The 19,361-nt window shown below is 39.8% G+C and overlaps 1 protein-coding gene and 1 non-coding gene across 5 annotated transcripts in view; one reads left to right on the forward strand and one right to left on the reverse strand.

The window, feature by feature from the left end:
* Positions 1 to 16,619: 16,619 nt before the first annotated feature.
* TRNAL-CAA (transfer RNA leucine (anticodon CAA)) lies at positions 16,620 to 16,703 on the reverse strand. Its single transcript has one exon. It is a non-coding gene; the product is annotated as a tRNA-Leu (tRNA).
* Positions 16,704 to 17,132: 429 nt separating this feature from the next.
* The window catches only part of LOC149828691 (serine/threonine protein phosphatase 2A 55 kDa regulatory subunit B beta isoform-like), a 46,528-nt gene continuing 44,299 nt past the window's right edge, over positions 17,133 to 19,361 (forward strand). For all 4 annotated transcript variants that reach the window (XM_090017685.1, XM_090017687.1, XM_090017686.1 and 1 more), the window contains exon 1: positions 17,133 to 17,605. In XM_090017685.1, the coding sequence (XP_089873811.1) occupies positions 17,500 to 17,605 (106 nt within the window). In that variant the 5' untranslated portion in view covers positions 17,133 to 17,499. The remainder of the gene's footprint in view (positions 17,606 to 19,361) is intronic.

The raw sequence follows: 19,361 nt of genomic DNA on the forward strand, positions 1-19,361 counted from the left end.
CCTTCTCTCCCCTCTGCCACGTGTCATCTTCTACTTCTTTCAGGAGAAGAAGGTGACACATGTCTCCTTCTCATTCCTTCAGAAAAAGTAGAGGACACATGTCCTCTCCCTACTTTTTTTTAGAAAAGTAGGAGACACATGTCCCTTCCCTCCTTCTCATCCCTCTGCCACGTGTCATCTTCTGCTTCTTTCAGAAAAAGTAGGTGACACATGTCTCCTTCTCACTCCTTCAGAAAAAGTAGAGGACACATGTCCTCTCCCTACTTTTTTCAGAAAAGTAGAAGACACGTGTCACTGCCCTCTTTTTCCTCCCTCTTGCCACATGGCATTGTAGGAGCCACCCTGAGGTAGCGCCACATGTCCACCCTCCATTCCTCCAGGGCCAACCTCCATTTGAATTTCAAACTCCCCCCTGAGGTGGCGCCATTTGAGAAAGCCTCTCCAGCAGGCTGACACTTGGAACCATCCTGGACTGCCACATGTCCAGATCTCCTTTCACCAGAAAAAGCAAAATTCAAATTCTTCTGAGGTGGCGCCTTCTGAGCCCACTGCTCTGTCCTTCTGACATGTGTCAAACACCCTTTGAGGTGGCACCATTCCAGGACTCCACTTGGCTCCATTTTCATTTTTTATTTTATTTTTAATAAAGGTAGCCCACCAAGAGGTGGCGCCACCTGAGGACTCCCTACAAAAGGTGAGTTTGAATTTCAAATTCCAAGAGAGCACCCTCTGAGGTGGCGCCTTCTGGGAGCTCCCTGCAGAGAGAATCAAGCAAACTTTTGAAAAATTCCAAATTCCCCCTGTTGAGGTGTCTCACCCACAAAATTTCCATTTTTTATTTTTCTCAAAAAAATCAAAATAGCCTTTTGAGGTGGCGCCACCTGAGGGCTCCCTGCAGAAGACAAATTCGAATTTCAAACCCCTCAGATGACACCCCCTGAGATGGCGCCACATGGAGGGCTCAGATCCAGCCTGTTTGAAATTCAAATTTTTTTCAGAAAATCTATAAAAACAAGGCTCCATGCCCAGCATGAGGGGATCATTTTTTTTAGCTCTTGTGAACTTGCAAAATCCGACCTAGCCTTCCTAAAATCCGATTTTGAACTTTGGAAATCGTGCTCCCTTTGGCGCATTGAAGAAGGTCGAGTAAAGCTCGTGCTGTGGCGAATTCGATTCCAACAGAGGTCGATTTTTGTGAACCATCCGAAGCCCGGAGCAAAGGACGAAGGAAGCTCGTGATAGCTGCCCCTTTCAAGAGCTCCTATGCTGCGTAACGAAGCAAGGTGCACTTCTTTTCCCATTGATTGGATTCCATAATTCGAATCGGGGGTCGTTTGAAGAAAGAGCTCATCCGAGGGATGGATTGAGCTATTCTCATAAAACGACATATATAAAAATGTTTTGTTATGCTTCCTTGATGATTTTTAACATTCATATAGTTAGCTAGGTTTAATTAGCATTTTATTTCATTCATTTAGCATATTTCATGAATTAATTAGGATTAATTTAGCCTTTATTTCAATTCTGCTTATTTTCAGTAGGTCTCTGTTTTTGTCAGTCAGTCCACACGTCATTTCATGCATTTATTTTTTATTAAAAATCCCAAAAAAATCATGGAATGCGCCCTTAGGTGTCCCTAAAATTTTGCCAAAAATTCGGAGGCATTTGAATTTGTTTACTGTGGTAAACATTCAAAATGGCAAGTCGGGTTTTTTTACCCGAGATGCGTTTTGAAAATCATTTGCCAACTTGTAAAATCGAGATATCCCTCATGGGAGATCCGATTTTCGATCCGAAAGATGTTTTGAACTCGGGAGAATGTCTAGTTTTTAATATGATTTTTTAGATTTTTCTGATTTTTTTTATTTCTGACAAAAATCCGAGAGTTCGGGACACGTGTCAGAGCCTAATTTGGGCCTCTGAGATCTTGGATCGACTTAGGGCTATGGTTTCTCTTTGTGTGTTGCTCCAAATCAGAAACTGTAAAACGTGAAAGTGGTGTCCGAGATGTCATCTGTTTGCATATGAAAGCCTGTAATTTTTAGAATAGTGTTGACCCCTGATTTGGATTTTTCTTGTCAGCCCTCTGTTTTTCTACATTTGTCTGTTCTGTTAGTTTAGGCAGAAATAGTTATACTTTTATTTGTGTTTACGTTGATCAAATGCCGAAGTCATAAACATGAAAGTTGTTCTGTAGGTGTCGTGCATAACTCTGATTAATTTCATAAATTTCCATGGCCGTTTTATATTTTTTGTGCATTTTACATCAGATTAGGGTGATTTTTACCTCTGTCAGAACTAAATCCCTGTTGCCGAACTCACCATGGCTCAAATCCCGAGGCTGTAAAAACCAAAAATGTTTCATTTCGGGTCTTTTATCAGTATGAAAAATATCAGAAGTTTCCATGGTGTAAATCTTGCATTATCATATTAGGCATTGCATTTGGTTCGGATCCATAGGCAAAATCCATCATTTTTAGGACTTTCTTTGAATTTTAGCATTTAAATCATATCATTTCGTGATTTTTAGCATTCTAGGTTGTTTATCAGAGCGTTTAGATGCTTCATGCCGAATTTGGTGCGATTTGAAATCCATTTGAGGTTCGGATCATCCATAATACCAAAACAGGGTCCCGCAGGACTCGGATCCAAGTGAAAAACAAGCGAAATTCGCTATTTTGGCTAAATTTCAAAATGTCAAATTCTGATTTTACAGTCATAATGTGTTTAGCAGCATGTCATCATGCCTCATACTGCATTTTATCATCATTGGATTCAATTTGAATTTCGAAATCTCAATTTTACCTAGTTTTCCTTCAAAAAAACCTGATTTTAAAGATGTAACTTTAATTTTAGGGGTATTTTGGTCATTTTAACCTTAATTCCGAATTTCAAACTATTTTCTACTGAATTTCTTGCATTTTCATCATTTCAAAATATCAAGGAAGCATGAGAATATGGTTTATATCCAATTAAATCCAATAATTTCATAATATTATTGGAAAATCTTGGAAAAACCCACATATTTGAGCTAACTTTATTTCAAGTTTGGCAGGGACATTCAAAAGAAGGAGCTGAAGTCTGCAAATTTTTTTTATTTCATTTATTTAGTGATGTAATAATGTAAATTTTGGAATAAGAGAGTTAATTTTCTGCTTAGACTAGGATGCATATCATATAGTTTGATTTTATGCAATATCTTGTTTCTGTGATTCATGCATTTTATTTCAAAAGCACTATGGATGTTCACGAATGGCACGTGCACCAACTCTTAGGGAGTTGATGGACTCGGTGGGATCCATATTTACGGCCCTAGTCGGAATATGGACGAGACCCACATCCATCATCTTTCTACTAGTCACATTGAGCCTACACTCTTAGGCTATCTTAAAATGCACATCATATTTCCAAAGTTTTCAAAATCATGTGCATCAAATCAACTAAATTCTGAACATATTCATGGCCACAGTCAGGATATGTGAAGGATTTATTTTGACTTAATGCACATTTTTCCAACAAGTTTCTTAGAAAATCTTTCAAAGTGCATTCATTCACTCATATCATTTGCATCATGAAATCATTGGTTTTCTCATAATTTTCTCAAGAAAACTTCATTCTCAAGAAAATCGATTTCTCAAGAAACTCTGAGGATTTTCCAAAATCGGTTTTTCCAAATCAAAGTTTTCCTGTGATTTTCCTTGAAAATATTATTTTCTTAAGATGCTTTCGAAAAGAATTTCTCATCTTTCTCCACGATCAAAATCGACTTCCAAGTATTTCAAGGGTAAAATTCCCAGGATTTCAATTTTCCAAGTTTGAATTTCCTTCTCCAATGAGTTTTCCTATAAATTTTCCATCATGTTCCTAAGAAAATTCTCAAAGTCCAAGTTTTTCTTAGAAGTGTTGTCCTTTTCCAAATGTTCGCCTTTTCTCAAGAATCACTTCTATTTTCTCAGGATTTTCAACCATTCATGATTTTCCCACAACTTTATGAACTTTCCCGATATTTCAAATCTTTTTCATCTGAGTTTCCTGAGAAATTGACTTTCATCTTTTTCCTGAGAGATTCTTTTCAACTCCAAATATTTTCCAAGCATGCATCATATTTTCCAACTTACATTTTACAAAATCTCATAGCACATGCCTGAATTCTCTGTGCATTTAGGATAGAACATAATTTTAATGATTTAACTAAGTCAAGCACAATTTTGGTCCTTGGTTCGATTACCCCTGTTAAAGGCGGCAGGAACGGTCGAACCTCGTACCGACAGGTCGAGCCCCATCCCATGGATTTTCCCGCAATTTTCAAAACGGAGGCGAGTATTTCAAAACATTTCCAAAATCCGGTCAAGTTTGAAGCGCGAAAGCGTTTCCTTCCTTTTTCTCTTCCGCAAGGAAGGGAAGACGGGGGAAAAATTTCGCGACACGGCTTTTCAATAACATTGAATCTTCTTTTCTGGCCATATCGAGGATTTATCCTTCATCCTTTTGGTTGGTCAAATAGAAAGAATTTGAAGATTGAATCTCTTTTCGCAAAAGCTTCACTCTTTTGAAAGTAATGCTGAAGGTAAACTGAGGTAAAGATTTATGCAATAAAATTTTGAAATCAACAATTGATTGACAAATTGACAAAATTTTCTTGAAATCCTTGATGAAAGTGAGTATTTGAAATCCGGCTTTGATACATCCAGACACCAATTTTAAATCCCTCTTAAGGACTTGATTCCTTCCCTTCTTTGAGAGCATGAACTCTCAGATTTGCACACTTCCCTGTGTCCCCACTATCCCACCATAGACAGTCTCATCTCGGTCGCCAAACCTGTTATCGTCACGAAATTTTTCCCCCGTCTTCCCTTCCTTGCGGAAGAGAAAAAGGAAGGAAACGCTTTCGCGCTTCAAACTTGACCGGATTTTGGAAATGTTTTGAAATACTCGCCTCCGTTTTGAAAATTGCGGGAAAATCCATGGGATGGGGCTCGACCTGTCGGTACGAGGTTCGACCGTTCCTGCCGCCTTTAACAGGGGTAATCGAACCAAGGACCAAAATTGTGCTTGACTTAGTTAAATCATTAAAATTATGTTCTATCCTAAATGCACAGAGAATTCAGGCATGTGCTATGAGATTTTGTAAAATGTAAGTTGGAAAATATGATGCATGCTTGGAAAATATTTGGAGTTGAAAAGAATCTCTCAGGAAAAAGATGAAAGTCAATTTCTCAGGAAACTCAGATGAAAAAGATTTGAAATCTCGGGAAAGTTCATAAAGTTGTGGGAAAATCATGAATGGTTGAAAATCCTGAGAAAATAGAAGTGATTCTTGAGAAAAGGCAAACATTTGGAAAAGGACAACACTTCTAAGGAAAACTTGGACTTTGAGAATTTTCTTAGGAACATGATGGAAAATTTATAGGAAAACTCATTGGAGAAGGAAATTCAAACTTGGGAAATTGAAATCCTGGGAATTTTACCCTTGAAATACTTGAAAGTCGATTTTGATCGTGGAGAAAGATGAGAAATTCTTTTCGAAAGCATCTTAAGAAAATAATATTTTCAAGGAAAATCACAGGAAAACTTTGATTTGGAAAAACCGATTTTGGAAAATCCTCAGAGTTTCTTGAGAAATCGATTTCTTGAGAATGAAGTTTTCTTAAGAAAATCGTGGGAAAATCAATGATTTCATGATGCAAATGAATGAATGCACTTTGAAAAGATTTTCTAAGAAATTTGTTGGAAAAATGTGCATTAAGTCAAAATAAATCCTTCACATATTCTGACTGTGGCCATGAATATGTTCAGAGTTTAGTTGATTTAATGCACAATGCTTTGAAAACATTGGAAATATGATGTGCATTTTAAGATAGCCTAAGAGTGTAGGCTCTATGTGACTAGTAGAAAGATGATGGATCTGGGTCTCGTCCATATTCCAACTAGGGCCGTAAATATGGATCCCACCGAGTCCATCAACTCCCTAAGAGTTGGTGCACGTGCCATTCGTGAACATCCATAGTGCTTTTGAAATAAAATGCATGAATCATATAATCAGGATATTGCATAAATTTAAACTATATGATATGCATCCTAGTCTAAGCAGGAAATTAACTCTCTTATTCCAAAATTTACATTATTACATCACTAAATAAAGGAAATAAAAGAAATTTGCAGACTTCAGCTCCTTCTTTTGATTGTTCCTGCCAAACTTGAAATAGGGTTAGCTCAACTATGTGGGTTTTTCCAAGATTTTCCAATAATATTATGAAATTATTGGATTTAATTGGATATAAACCCTATTCTCATGCTTCCTTGATATTTTGAAATGATGAAAATGCAGGAAATTCAGTAGAAAATAGTTTGAAATTCGGAATGGTGGTCAAATGACCAAAATACTCCTAATTATAAAGTTATACCTTTAAAATCAGGGTTTTTTGAAGGAAAACTTGGTAAAATTGAGATTTTGAAGTTCAAATTGAATCAAATGATGATGAAATGCAGTAAGAGATATGATGACATGCTGCTAGACACATTAAGACTGTAAAATCAGAATTTGGTATTTTGCAATTTATCCAAAATAACGAATTTCGCTTATTTTTCACTTGGATCCGGGTCCTGCGGGACCTTGTTTTGGTATTATGGATGATCCGTACCTCAAATGGATTCCAAATTGCACCAAATTCGGTATGAAACATCTAAACACTCTGATAAACAACCTAGAATGCTAAAAATCATGAAATGATATGATTTAAATGCTAAAATTCAAGGAAAGTCCTAAAAATGATGGATTTTGCCTATGGATCTGAACCAAATGCAATGTCTAATATGATAATGCAAGATTTACACCATGGAAACTTCTGATATTTTGCATACTGCTAAAAGACCCGAAATGAAACATTTTTGGTTTTTACAGCCTCGGGATTTGAGCCATGGTGAGTTCAATAACAGGGATTTAACTCTGACAGAGGTAAAAATCACACTAATCTGATGTAAAATGCTAAAAAAATACAAAACGGTCATGAAAATTTATGAAATTAATCAGAGTTATGCACGACATATACATGAACAACTTTCATGTTTATGAGTTCGGCATTTGATCAACGGAATCACAGATAAAAATATAACTATTTCTGCCTAAACTAACAGGACAGACAAATGTAGCAAAACAGAGGGCTGACAAGAAAAATCCTAAGCAGGGGTCAACACTGTTTTAAAAATTACAGGCTTTCAGATTCAAACAGAGGACATCTCGGACACCACTTTCACTTTTTACAGTTTCGGATTTGGAGCAACACACAAAGAGAAACCATAGCCCTAAGTCGATCCAAGATCTCAGAGGCTCAAATTAGGCTCTGACACGTGTCCTGAACTCTCGGATTTTTGTCAGACATTAGAAAAATCTGAAAAAATCATATTAAAAACTAGACATTCTCCCGAGTTCAAAACATTTTTTGGATCGAAAATCGGATCTCCCATGAGGGATATCGCGATTTTTCAAGTCGGCAAATGATTTTCAAAACGTATCCCGGGTAATAAAACCCGACTTGCCATTTTGAATGTTTACCGCAGTAAACAAATTCAAATGGATCCGAATTTTTGGAAAAATTTTAGGGACACCTAAGGGAGCATTCCGTGATTTTTTTGGGATTTTTAATAAAAAAACAAATGCATGAAATGACGTATGGACTGACTGACAAAAACAAAGACCTACTGAAAATAAGCAGAATTGAAATAAAGGCTAAATTAATCCTAATTAATTCATGAAATATGCTAAATGAATGAAATAAAATGCAAATTAAATCTAGCTAACTACATGCATGTTAAAATCATCAAGGAAGCATAACAAAATATTTTTATATATGTCGTTTTATGATAATAGCTCAATCCATCCCTCGGATGAGCTCTTTCTTCAAACGACTCCCGATTCGGATTATAGAATCACATCAAGGGGAAAAGAAGTGCACCTTGCTTCGTTACGCAGCGTAGAATTTTTTGAAAGAAGCAGCTATCACGAGCTTCCTTCGTCCTTCGCTCCAAGCTTCGGATGGTTCACAAAAATCGACCTCTGTTGGAATCGAATTCGCCACAGCACGAGCTCTACTCTACCTTCTTCAATGAGCCAAAAGGGGCACGATTTCCAAAGTTCAAAATCGGATTTTAGGAAGGCTAGGTCGGATTTTCCAAATTCACAAGAGCTAAAAAAAAATGATCTCCTCTAGGCTGGGCGTGAACCCTTGTTTTTATAAATTTTCTGAAAATTTTTGAAATTCAAACAGGCTGGATCTGAGCCCTCCATGTGGCGCCATCTCAGGGGGTGCCATCTGAGGGGTTTGAAATTCGAATTTGTCTTCTGCAGAGAGCCCTCAGATGGCGCCACCTCAAAAGGCTATTTTGATTTTTTGAGAAAAATAAAAAAATGGAAATTTTGTGGGTGAGACACCTCAGCAGGGGGAATTTGGAATTTTTCAAAAGTTTGCTTGATTCTCTCTGCAGGGAGCTCCCAGAAGGCGCCACCTCAGAGGGTGCTCTCTTGGAATTTGAAATTCAAACTCACCTTTTGTAGGGAGTCCTCAGGTGGCGCCACCTCATGGTGGGCTACCTTTATTAAAAATAAAATAAAAAATGAAAATGGAGCCAAGTGGAGTCCTGGAATGGTGCCACCTCAAAAGGTGTTTGACACATGTCAGAAAGACAGAGCAGTGGGCTCAGAAGGCGCCACCTCAGAGGAATTTGAATTTTGCTTTTTCTGGTGAAAGGAGATCTGGACATGTGGCGGACAAGTGTCAGCTGTCTGAAGAGGCTTTCTCAAATGGCGCCACCTCAGGGGGAAGTTTGAAATTCAAATGGAGGTTGGACCTGGAGGAATGGAGGGTGGACATGTGGCGCAACCTCAGGGTGGCTCCTACAATGCCATGTGGCAAGAGGGAGGAAAAAGAGGGCAGTGACATGTGTCTCCTACTTTTCTAAAAAAAGTAGGGAGAGGACATGTGTCCTCTACTTTTTCTGAAGGAGTGAGAAGGAGACATGTGTCACCTTCTTTTTCTGAAAGAAGCAGAAGATGACACGTGGCAGAGGGGTGAGAAGGAGGGGAGGGACATGTGGCGCTCTCATAGGCCATCTGGGAAATCAGAGCTCCGGATTTTCGCCACCTAGTGCCTTGTTTGCATTTTAAATGGTTTGCTTTTTCTGAAGAAGGCCAGGAGTGACATGTGTCTCCTACTTTTCTGAAAGAGGTAGGGAGAAGACATGTGTCCTCTACTTTTTCTGAAAGAAGCAGAGAACGACACGTGGCAGAGGGGAGAGAAGGTGGGCCAAGCCATGTGGCGCCATCTCAGACAGGATGAAAAAGGTAGGAGTTCTTGATTTTCGCCACCTATGGGGATTTTTGAATATTTGAATTCTAGCTTTTCTGAAGAAAGCAGAAAATGACACATGGCACTTGCCTTTTTCTGAGGAAATGAGGGCTTGCCACGTGTCCTCTGCAGGAGACACTCCAGATGGCGCCACCTCAGAGGAGACAAGCCTACCTTTTTTGTAGGAATTTAGGAGTGACACATGTCTCCTACTTTTCTGAGAAAAGTAGGAAGAGACATATGTCAGGCTACTTTTCTAGAAGGAAGGAGGGGTTGACACGTGTCCCCTGCAGGAGACACACTTCAAGTGGCGCCACCTCAGAGGAGACAAACTCCACTTTTTCTAGACAGGACAACCTATGACACTTGGCATCTCCTGGTAATCTTGGGAATGACTTTTGGCGCAGGATGGATAGGGTGACACATGGCAGATAATTGGGATGACATGTGGCGGCTTCTGAAGGTAGCCCCACACTGACACTTGGCATGTGGATGTGGGAGGAGAGAGAAAGGACAAGTGGCACCAATCCGGGGGACAAGGCTCCTATATTTTTGGGTTTTTCAAAATTCAAATTTTCAAAAGAAAAGCTTATGTGACACCACCTCAGTGTGAGTCCCACATTGCTTCTTTATTGAAATAAGGATAAAACCACAACTTCTTTTTTTGGAATTTTCATAAAATCTTGACTGATGGGCAAAACAGGAATTTTGGAAAGAGTTGGCCCTTGTAGGGCGATTTTGTAAAAGAAAGATATTTAAAATTGTCAAAAAGGGCAAAATCTAAGGTGAAGTGACTGAAATCCATATTGAAAACTATCCAGATGGTTTTCCTGAGGAAATATTTTGATATTCAGAGTCTTGGGGGTAAAATGGGAAAAATTGATAATTTTGAAGACCCAGGGTTTTGAAATCAATTTTGAAAAGAGTTGAAATTCTAATCTGGATTGAAAATTTTGAAATCAAGAGTTCTGGACCTCGAAATGACATGCTGTGCAGTGCAGTGATTTGAAATGCTCATGCAATGATATGCAATGTCATGTCTTATGAAATGCAATCTTGAATCAAGACTTGGAGATGTCTGTCTCCTGTTAGGAATAAAATTTTGAACATCTGAGTTAAAATTAGAGAAATTTTGAGAGTTGCAGATGAAATTTGGACTTTTGCAAGGTCCGGCTCAGAAAATGACCATTTTGCCCTCCAACGATTTCAGAGGCTGGATGTTGATGCTTGGTGGAGATGTAGGGGAGGTGAGTGAAAATTTGGGGTGTTTACAGATGCCCCTCTTTGCTACTAAGCCGGCTCATGACCGAGCTTAGTGGCAAAGAAAACACACCAAATTTGGGCTATACGAAAAAAATGCCCCAGTTAGAAGGATCTGACTGGGTGTGAAGAAATTAGCCCGAGGAGGATGGTAGATATGAAGCGAAGAATGGAGAGAAAAGATTCACTCTATGAGAGTGAAGTTCAGGTTTACGCCCTTAACCTGGATGGGACAGAAATACCTCGCATGGAACGAAGCTCAGGTTTTAACCCTTGACCTCATTGGGGGATGGAATATCTCATTGAAATGAGACTCAGGTTTGTACCCTTAACCTGATTGGGCGGAAGATGAAATACCTCTTTTATTGAGGCTTAGGTTTGTACCCTTATCCTGATCGGGCAGAAAATAGAAATACCTCATTGGTCGAGGCTCAGGTTTGTACCCTTATCCTGATCGGGCGGAAAATGGAATACCTCTTTGATTGAGGCTCAGGTTTGTACCCTTATCCTGATCGGGTGGAAAATGAAATACCTCTTTGATTGAGGCTCAGGTTTGTACCCTTATCCTGATTGGGTGAATGGAATATCTCATCGAAATGAGACTCAGGTTTGTACCCTTAACCTGATTTAGCGGAAGATGAAATACCTCTTTGATTGAGGCTCAGGTTTATACCCTTATCCTGATCGGGCGGAAAATGAAATACCTCTTTGATTGAGGCTCAGGTTTGTACCCTTATCCTGATCGGGCGGAAAATGAAATACCTCTTTGATTGAGGCTCAGGTTTGTACCCTTATCCTGATCGGGTGGAAAATGGAATACCTCATCAAAGGAGGCTCAGGTTTATACCCTTATCCTGATTGGGCGGAAAATGAAATACCTTTTTGGATGGAGGCTCAAGTTTGTACCCTTATCCTGATCGGGTGGAAAAATGAAATACCTCTTTGATTGAGGCTCAGGTTTGTACCCTTATCCTGATCGGGTGGAAAATGAAATACCTCTTTGGATGGAGGCTCAGGTTTGTACCCTTATCCTGATCGGGCAGAAAAATGAAATACCTCTTTGGATGGAGGCTCAGGTTTGTACCCTTATCCTGATCGGGCGGAAAAATGAAATACCTCTTCGATGGAGGCTCAGGTTTGTACCCTTATCCTGATCGGGTGGACAATGGAATACCTCTTTGATTGAGGCTCAGGTTTGTACCCTTATCCTGATCGGGCGGAAGATGAATGGAATCCTCGAAGGAAGAGACCATGATGGAACCTTTGGATTTTGCACAATAAATCCAACAGGGGTTTTGCAAAAGGAAGGAAAATGGGGTCCCTAAAGCTTGAAAAGGGGTTGATTTTGGGCGTCTCATTGCTGAGACTAAAATCAGCTTTTGAAATTGCCTTTTGCGGGAAAATGATTGGTGGTTCGACCTCGAACCGAAATGGGACTGTCTATGGTGGGACAGTGGGGACACAGGAAAGTGTGCAATCTGAGAGTCCATGCTCTCAAAGAAGGGAAGGAATTAAGTCCTTAGGAGGGATTTAAAATTGGTGTCAGGATGCATCGAAAGTGGACATCAAGTTCTCACTTCATGTCAGGATAGCTAAAAAATATTGTCAAAATATTGAGAATTTTATTGTTGATTCAAAATTTTTGAGAATGTTGCACATTGTTGCAAAGATATTCCTTCTTTTCTACCTAAAGCATTACCTCGAAACAAGGTTTACTTTGTAGAATCGAGACTTGAAATCCAAATTGCTTGCAATTGACCTTCTTCAAGAAAGTTATCAATTTCCTTGATATGAGCAGAAAAGAGAATTTGATATTATGAAAGCAATTGATGAAAGAGTATTGATAATAGAATTTCACAAGATTAAAGAGGATTCTTGATAGATCTGGCAGTTTGATATCCTGAGGGCTTCTCTCATGATAATCTTTCTGCACTCTCTTGGCTCTCTGGGTTTTTGCTACATTCTCCTTTATTTTGGAGATGTTCTGACTTTTTCTCTCTTTCTTTTTCCTCTCTTTCTCTCTTTTGGGAAGGGTACGTCACAAACTCCTTCAACTTGGAGATGTTTTGATCCTTCTTGGATGATGGGTTTGGAGATCTTTGGGCGATAGCTGAAATTAAATATCTTTTAGGGATTGTCGAGAGGTTCATCGCATCTGCCTTCATCTCGACAGTGCTTTGGACCTTCCCTGGAAGGCTCTGTCACAAACTCCGTCATCTTGGAGATGTTTCGAATCTTCTTTGGCCCCGAGGGTCTACTCGCCTAATTCGCCTTCATCTTGACGACAGGTGAAAGATCCTTTTTGCGGATATTTAATTGCGGCTTAGGTGATTTTGAGGAAACGGGGCTTGGGTAAATGCTCTCTTTTCTAGCGCTCAGGATATTTCCACTGCCTTGTCTTTACAAGAATAATCCTTTAAAGATGCGCCATTGACTGCGATCAATATCAATCATTTATGACTTTTCAATAACATTGAATCTTCTTTTCTGGCCATATCGAGGACTTATCCTTCCTCCTTTTGGTTGGCCAATAAAAAGAATTTGAAGTTTGAATCTCTTTTCGCAAAAGCTTCACTCTTTTGGGAGTAATGCTAAAGGTAAATTGAGATAAAGGTTTGTGCAATGAAGATTCTGAAATCAACAATTAATTGATTGACAAATTGATAAAACTTTCTTGAAATCCTTAGTGAAAATGAGTATTTGAAATCCGGCTCAACACATCCGTGACGAAAATTCTCCTCTCTTTTTCCCCAAAAAGAGAGACTCAGGCTTAGCCCTTACCTGAATGGGAAATGAGAAATACTCCTCTCTTCCCTGAAGAGGAGGTGTTTGCAAAACGAACTTTCGAAGAGAAATTGAGCTTTCGTCAAAGCTCCCTAATATTAGGCTTCTCTTATGGAAAGGGGGCTGATAATAGTGAGGTCAGAAAATTGGGTCAGGAAAGGAACGAGTCCATCACACTCTCCCTGCAAAGAGGGTCTTTCATGACGAAGATGGCCTAGTATGAAATTGGGGGGTCACAAGAAAAGCGAGTCTCCGTCGAGCCTCTCCCTTAAAAAGGGTTTCTTGTGTGAAATTGGAAATTGTTTTGCAAACGGTTCACAAAGACGCGAGTCCCTTCAAACTCTCCCTGACAAGGGGCTAAGTGAACAAATTGGATAGCATGCGAAAGAACGAGCTCCCTCGACTCTCCCTAAAAGGGTCTTTCGCAAGAGGAAATGATTGAAATTGGATATTGAGATTGATTGACCTGAAGGTCGAAATTGGAAATTGGAAAATTGGTTGCTGAAAATTGAATGACCCGAAGGTCGAAATTGAGATTGGTAATTGAAATTGAGAATTGAAAATTGGGTGACCCAGAGGTCGAAATTGGAGAATTGCCTGATTTGAAGATTTAAATTGGAATTTGGAGAGCAAAATATCAAATTTGAGCAATTGACAGACCCTGATGATTGAAATGACTTGGATCAATAAAAGAGAATGATGAGTTCGAGTCAGAGCTCGAATAAAATATAGAGATCACGAGTCGGAACCCGAATCAACAGAGGAAAATGGAAGGCTCGAATCAGAGCTCAAATAAGATAATGAGATCACGAGTCGGAACCCGGATCAACAAAGGAAAATGAAGGACTTGAATTAGAGCTTGGATAAGATAAAGAGATCTCGAGTCGGAACCCGGATCAATAAAAGAAAATGAAGAACTCGATTCAGGGTTCGAGTAAGGTAATGAGATCACGAGTCGGAACCCGGATCAACAAAAGAGAATGACAAGCTCGAAGAGATCTCGAGTCGGAACCCGGATCAACAAAGGAAAATGATTTGTTCGAGTCAAGGCTCGAATAAAGTAGAGAGATCACGAGTCGGAACCCGAATCAACAAAGGAAAATGATTTGTTCGAGTCAAGGCTCGAGTAAAGTAGAGAGATCACGAGTCGGAACCCGGATCAACAAAGGAAAATGAAGAATTCGAGTCAAGGCTCGAATAAGGTAGAGAGATCACGAGTCGGGACCCGGATCAACAAAGGAAAATGAGGAGTTCGAGTCGAGGCTCGAATAAAATAGAGAGATCACGAGTCGGAACCCGGATCAATAAAGGAAAATGAAGAGTTCGAGTCAAGGCTCGAGTAAAGTAGAGAGATCACGAGTCAGAACCCGGATCAACAAAGGAAAATGAGGAGTTCGAGTCGAGGCTCGAATAAAATAGAGAGATCACGAGTCGGAACCCGGATCAACAAAGGAAAATGAAGAGTTCGAGTCAAGGCTCGAATAAGGTAGAGAGATCACGAGTCGGAACTCGGATCAACAAAGGAAAATGAAGAGTTCGAGTCAAGGCTCGAATAAAGTAGAGAGATCACGAGTCGGAACCCAGATCAACAAAGGAAAATGATTTGAATAAAAACCCGAGTCGGAACTCGGTTTTCCAAGAGGTTGAAAATGTGCCAGCTTGAATACTGGATTTTGAAATAATACCAGTTCGAGTGCTGGGTTTTGGTTCAGTATTGGCGATGGTCTTTGGATCATTAGGAATTGTGATGGGACTGTTTGTTGAAATCCCAATACTGACCGGATTGTTATTAATGCAATTGCATGCCAATGAATATGAGTTGATGCCTATGAATGCGCATGTGCATGAAATGAGGAATTTGTTTATCCTGCCTGCATATAGAACAAAATTTTAAAATGCCCCAGTGTAACTGGGAAAGAAAGTTGGATCATTATTTGAAGGAAACAGGAAGGATTACAAGAGAAGGATAAATGTTTCAAGTATAAAACTTTTTCAAGTGTCGAGCATTAATAGGATCTGGCAATTCTACTCCATCGGCATTGATGAGCCGATATGAGTTGCGGGAAAATGCTTCTTTGACAACATAAGGGCCTTCCCAATTTGGCGACCATTTGCCGCCAGGACGATGCTTGAGATACCACGCGCAGCGGAAATGCGTGGCATCATGGGCCCATAACCCAATGTTGGCAATACCCTGTAAAATCAACATGGACAGGGAGCGTACCTGAATTCGCCATAGTTCGTGTAGGAAGTTCGGCGTTTTCCTCAGCCGGTCGACGCCCACAATGAGCCCAGGCCTTAGGTCGACGGTGAGCAGGACCCTATTCCGCTAAGTCTGAATGCAAAACCGAATTTGGGCAGGAAAATTGCTACAAGTCTCTCATCATCCCAGTAGCCCCTAACCCCTTATTTATAATAGGATATTAGGTAGTTACGTGAATATGGTCCCACTATCTCCATTACATGGCCACTTACGTGACCCACTAATGGGTGTCAAACCGGGTCAGGCTGTGGGTTGGACCCATAACCCAAAATGTCCAACACACCTTTCCCCTACCCATCCTCTCCTCCTCATCACTTTCAGATCTCCTCGAAATTTCAGATTGACAGTCCAACTCTAGTCGCCAACAGCCCATGCTGACAATCCTTAAAACAAGTTCTTGCACGACCCAAAAAATGCAAATGGATCAGACTTGATCCAGATCCAAACATATGCCCCGGCTAAGACTTTGATCGAAAACTGATGGGAGATGCGAAAAATATCCAAACTAAGGGCATGTGTGTGACACCTGTGGTTTATTAACTTTCACAGGTTTTCTATGGTTCTGAACCACATTTTAGAACTTTCACATGGGCATTGCAAACATGCAAAAATGCAATGTGATTCCATAAGTGAATGTTGAAGCTTCAGAATTTGTGAAAGTTTTGCACAAATACAACTGTGAATAACTTTCATAAGCATTAGCTGCTTAGTTCTGAATGTCATAAAACAATGGCATGACATGACAATCTCACATGACAGATTTTAGCGAAAGTTAAATTCACAACATAAAATTATATGAGAAAATTAATGCCTAAGAATGTGAATCACATAAATCACTTTTTCAAGGACAAAACTTTCATAGTGAATAACCTGTGATTAAAACAAACATGCTCCAAAGACACTCCAAATTCAACCTAATGAACATTTAGTTTTTTTTTTTTCTTTTTGAGGGGAAGAAAAGAAATGAAGACTGTCATAAGCGGGATTTGAACCCACGCCCTCTCACGAGGACCAGAACTTGAGTATGACACCTTAGACCACTCGGCCATCATGACTTGTAACATTTAGATTTTACTTCTGGATAGGTATTCGAAACTCGTGTACTGAATCTGGATCAAAACATTTGTTCAAACCTGATCTATTTGAAACCCGAACCCCGATCCAATCAATTATTAGGCTGAGAAAATAATTCTTTTTCTAGTTTACGAAAAAGAAAAGGTGATTCACTTGGCTTTTGATTCCCAGACCAATTTTGCAAACATCTGAAAGTTGTACCACTTTCTCATGTGACTCGGGTTCTTTAGCATCCAAACACGCCCTCATCATGTTTCCTAAGACCTTGATCTATTTTTCCTTAAAATCTCGAAATTCTCTATTTCTCAACAAGTGAAAATTCCACAAACATCTCTCTCATTTTTCATCCGTCTCTCTCTCTCTCTTCTTTTTTATTTTATTTTATTTTCCCCTTTAATTCTCTGTTTTTAATGTTAGGAGAGAGAGGGAGAGAGAGAGAGAGAGAGCAGCTAGGGCGAAGAAGAGTGGTGCCGTTCTCGAACCTTTTTTTTTGTCTCCCCACAAAAACCAGGAAAGCCAGAAAAAGAGGAACAAAAATTCCAGATTCCGGTCTCTGGTTTTCTCCGTCTCCGATCGAACCTTTCGCTTCCGGTGCCTCTCGATCGCTCCTCACGAATTCGCCAGATTCCTGCTCCCTCCGATGATCAGGCGGCCGCATTCCCGCCGACTCCCGCCTGAGGGCGGCCGATGATCCCCCGCGGGATCAGCAATTACGTGGCGGATCTTTGCTGCCGGATGCCGTTTCTGGCCGGAGCTGGGGTTTGATTCGGCCGAAAGATGATCGTCGACGAGGTCGGGAGCCCAACCGGGCCACCGCCGCCGCTCGAGTGGAAATTCTCTCAGGTCTTTGGCGAGCGGACGGCTGGAGAGGAGGTACAGGAAGGTGAGGCCTTTTCTCTTACTCTCCGATCTGGTTATGTTTCCGTTTTGTTTTTTCTCCGGTTTCTGGGAGGTCCCTGGTTCTAGCAAATTGGCTTCTAGTGCTTGGTTTGCTTCTATTGGAGTTAAGGTTAGGGTTTTGGTCCTCTTCTTTTGATTGATCTGGTACCTTACGTGCTGTTTCCGCTAGTTTTGTCCCTATGAGATTTGTTGGATATCTTTTGGCTGAGGGGTTTTGGACGAAAATTGGGATTTCAGTTGGTGGTTGATGACGACGTGATTCTTTTCTGTTAGAAATTTTGGTGTTCTGACTAATTCGCCCGGTAATATGGAGTTTTTAGCGAGCATTGATCTATGATTTTTGTTGAGTTTGGCACCTCATTTGTAATTATCTTTGATTTCGTGGAAGTTTCAGAATATAGGGCCATTTTGGGATTAGGATTTCACGATGTATTTCTTTTCAGTAACTAGGAAACCAAAGTGGGGTTTCAATAGAGAAACTTGCAGTTTTTCGTGGATAAAACTGACCTCTTTGTGGTTTATGGCGGAGCTAATGATGGTTTTCTTGGGTTTCCTGCCTCATAGTAGTGGGTTCAAGGGTTCTCTTTTCGGTGGATCTTGTGAATTGGGTAAACGGATCCTCTGCATTTTGATATACATGTCTACCTCTTTGGCTTCTGTCTTCCTCTTGCTAGTGCTATTTGAGCTATGGATGAATGTGGTTTGGAGCAGGTGGCAGTTTAGTGTGAGTTGAAAATTTACTGAATTGCCTAAGTCTACATGGTTGTGTGCTTTACGATAATGTTTGATGCAACTTTTCTTAAAAGTATTTTCAGAATATATTTTCAATGAAAATTTGTCTGTGCCCCAAATTATAAATAACTGTCTCACAATGGCGGTGAAGTCGAGGTCGAACTCAGGGAAGAGGTTAAAACTTTGTACTCCAAACAAAACACAATCCTTATTGCCTCGAAAATAAACAAATGCACAATTAATCCTATTACAAATGTGTGAGCAAAAATAAAAATTAATACAACCCCGAATAAATAATTGGCCTAATGCCAAAAAAATAAAATAAAAATAGCTGGTCTTCGTCTGATCGCAAATTATCTCCTGTTGTCCTCGTATGCCTGACCGTGATATGTCTACCGCTGCAGCGTTCCACCAAAAATCAATAAGCTCACGACCCACCTGCAAAACTCAAAACCAACAAAAAAACAAAGGCAAACTAGACTATCTATTCTAGTTACGGTTAGTTCCACTAAAACAATAATTGAAATGAATCTAAATATAACAGATTGCTATGATTAAATTTAAGAAAAGAAACGACTTTAATTGGGAAAAGAATAGGTCACGGTTTTGCAAAAAAATAGGATTTCATAGAACACGTGAAACTCGATTTCGGTGTTATGAAATATGCACAAACCCAATTTTTAATATCAAACTCGCATGAAGTTTTTGCAAAAACGTTATCCTAACATGCGTATCGCTAATTAATCTGCTAAACTAATATATATATATATATATATATATATATATATATATATATATAGTAACAAAACTAACAACCGATCTCTACAACTAACTAAAAAAAATCACTTAAACAGGTCTGACCGACCGTTTGCGACTGCACGGGTATGACCGACAGTGAAAAGAGAAGAAGAGGAAAGGACGGCTGGGAGAAAGAGAAGAGGCAAGGGGAGAGGGGGGGGGGCGTGAATCCCAAGGAGAAAAAACGCCCTCTCTCCTCTTAAACTTCT

Source organism: Nuphar pumila, chromosome 9, assembly GCF_984573655.1.
Source record: "Nuphar pumila chromosome 9, dmNupPumi1.hap1.1, whole genome shotgun sequence".
Classification (NCBI taxonomy): domain Eukaryota; kingdom Viridiplantae; phylum Streptophyta; class Magnoliopsida; order Nymphaeales; family Nymphaeaceae; genus Nuphar; species Nuphar pumila.